Source organism: Propithecus coquereli, unplaced genomic scaffold (genome assembly GCF_000956105.1).
Source record: "Propithecus coquereli isolate 6110/MARCELLA unplaced genomic scaffold, Pcoq_1.0 Scaffold30, whole genome shotgun sequence".
Lineage (NCBI taxonomy): Eukaryota > Metazoa > Chordata > Mammalia > Primates > Indriidae > Propithecus > Propithecus coquereli.
Window position 1 is genome coordinate 3,817,242 of NW_012148619.1, and position 1,265 is coordinate 3,818,506.

The 1,265-nt window shown below is 40.1% G+C and overlaps 1 protein-coding gene across 1 annotated transcript in view; it reads right to left on the reverse strand.

Moving 5' to 3' along the window:
• Positions 1-1,265, reverse strand: part of HIPK3 (homeodomain interacting protein kinase 3) — a 132,019-nt gene that overhangs the window by 78,415 nt on the left and 52,339 nt on the right. Inside the window, exon 2 of the mRNA XM_012649546.1 lies at positions 118-1,216. Coding sequence (XP_012505000.1) covers positions 118-1,214 — 1,097 coding nt within the window. The 5' untranslated portion in view covers positions 1,215-1,216. The remainder of the gene's footprint in view (positions 1-117; positions 1,217-1,265) is intronic.

Sequence of the window (1,265 nt, forward strand, 5' to 3'; positions counted from 1 at the left end):
GTTTATTTCCTTATTTAACTGAAGCATTCTCTTTCACCACGTACACTTACAAAATTATTTCATTTAGCAGAAATTCAACATTTATTAAATAACCAAAAAGTAAGTAGCTGTACTTACCTATAGTACCGAGATTGTAGATATGTTGAACAAACAGTCTTTGATACGTGACTGGCCGACCCAAAGTCTATTACTTTAACCCTGTACGGCTGCCGAACAGGATCCACCAACATAATATTCTCTGGTTTGAGGTCAGCATGAATTAAACCAAGACTTTTCAATTTTTTCAGTGCAGTGGCCACTTGTTGAAGAATGGGCCGAATGACTTTTAGTGGCAGGGGACTGAATTTATTTTGTTTCAGAAAGTCATACAAGTTTTGTTCCAGCATCTCAAACACTAAGCAAGTATGGTTACGGTGCTGAAAACATTCATAAGCTCGTACAAAGTTATATTCATCAGCATTTTCCGTACTGAGCCTTGCTAATATGCTCACTTCTATTTGACCTTGACGTGCATAAGAAGGGTGATTCTTCAAAATTTTGATTGCTACAATTTCATTTGTCCCTCTTTTCCAGCATTTAACTACTTGGCCAAAAGTGCCTCGACCAAGAAAATCAAGGACTTCGTAAGTATTTTTCATGGAGCATAAGACTTCATGCTGTACTAACTGATAGTCACCTTCTCCAGTGGTACAATTCTGTTTTGATCCTGTGGTAGTTGTCACAACCGTCACTGGATTGCCCATGTTGGTTTGCAACATTGCAGGAAGTATGGACAATTCATCGACAATCTGCATTGCGCTGCTATGATTATCCAACTCCTCACTCTTGCGCTTCAATCCACATCGCTGAGGGCCTTCTAGGAAGTTAAACCTGTTTCGCCACGCCCCAATCTGAGGTGCCTCCACGTGAGCTTGCTGCTCCTGAGCAGCTATGACCTTTGTAGCACCTGCAGTGTTTTTCAAAACAACAGCACTAGTCTGCAAAGAAAAGTTGTGTCCTCGAGGTCTATTAAATTGTATCTTTGTCTGAAAAGCACTACCCTTTGTGGGGGGATGAGAATTTCCAAAGTTTCTACCATTCACATAGGTCCGTGGATCATTTCTTTCCTGGAACACACAACTGCTTGGCTCTACTTTGAGTTTCTTCACACTACAAAAGGCACTTGACTGAGTTTGATAAACATATGGTGGGTAGACCAAGACTTGTGAGGCCATACCTGCAAAAGAAAAAGAGGATATGAAAATATAACCAAAAAAAAAAATCTT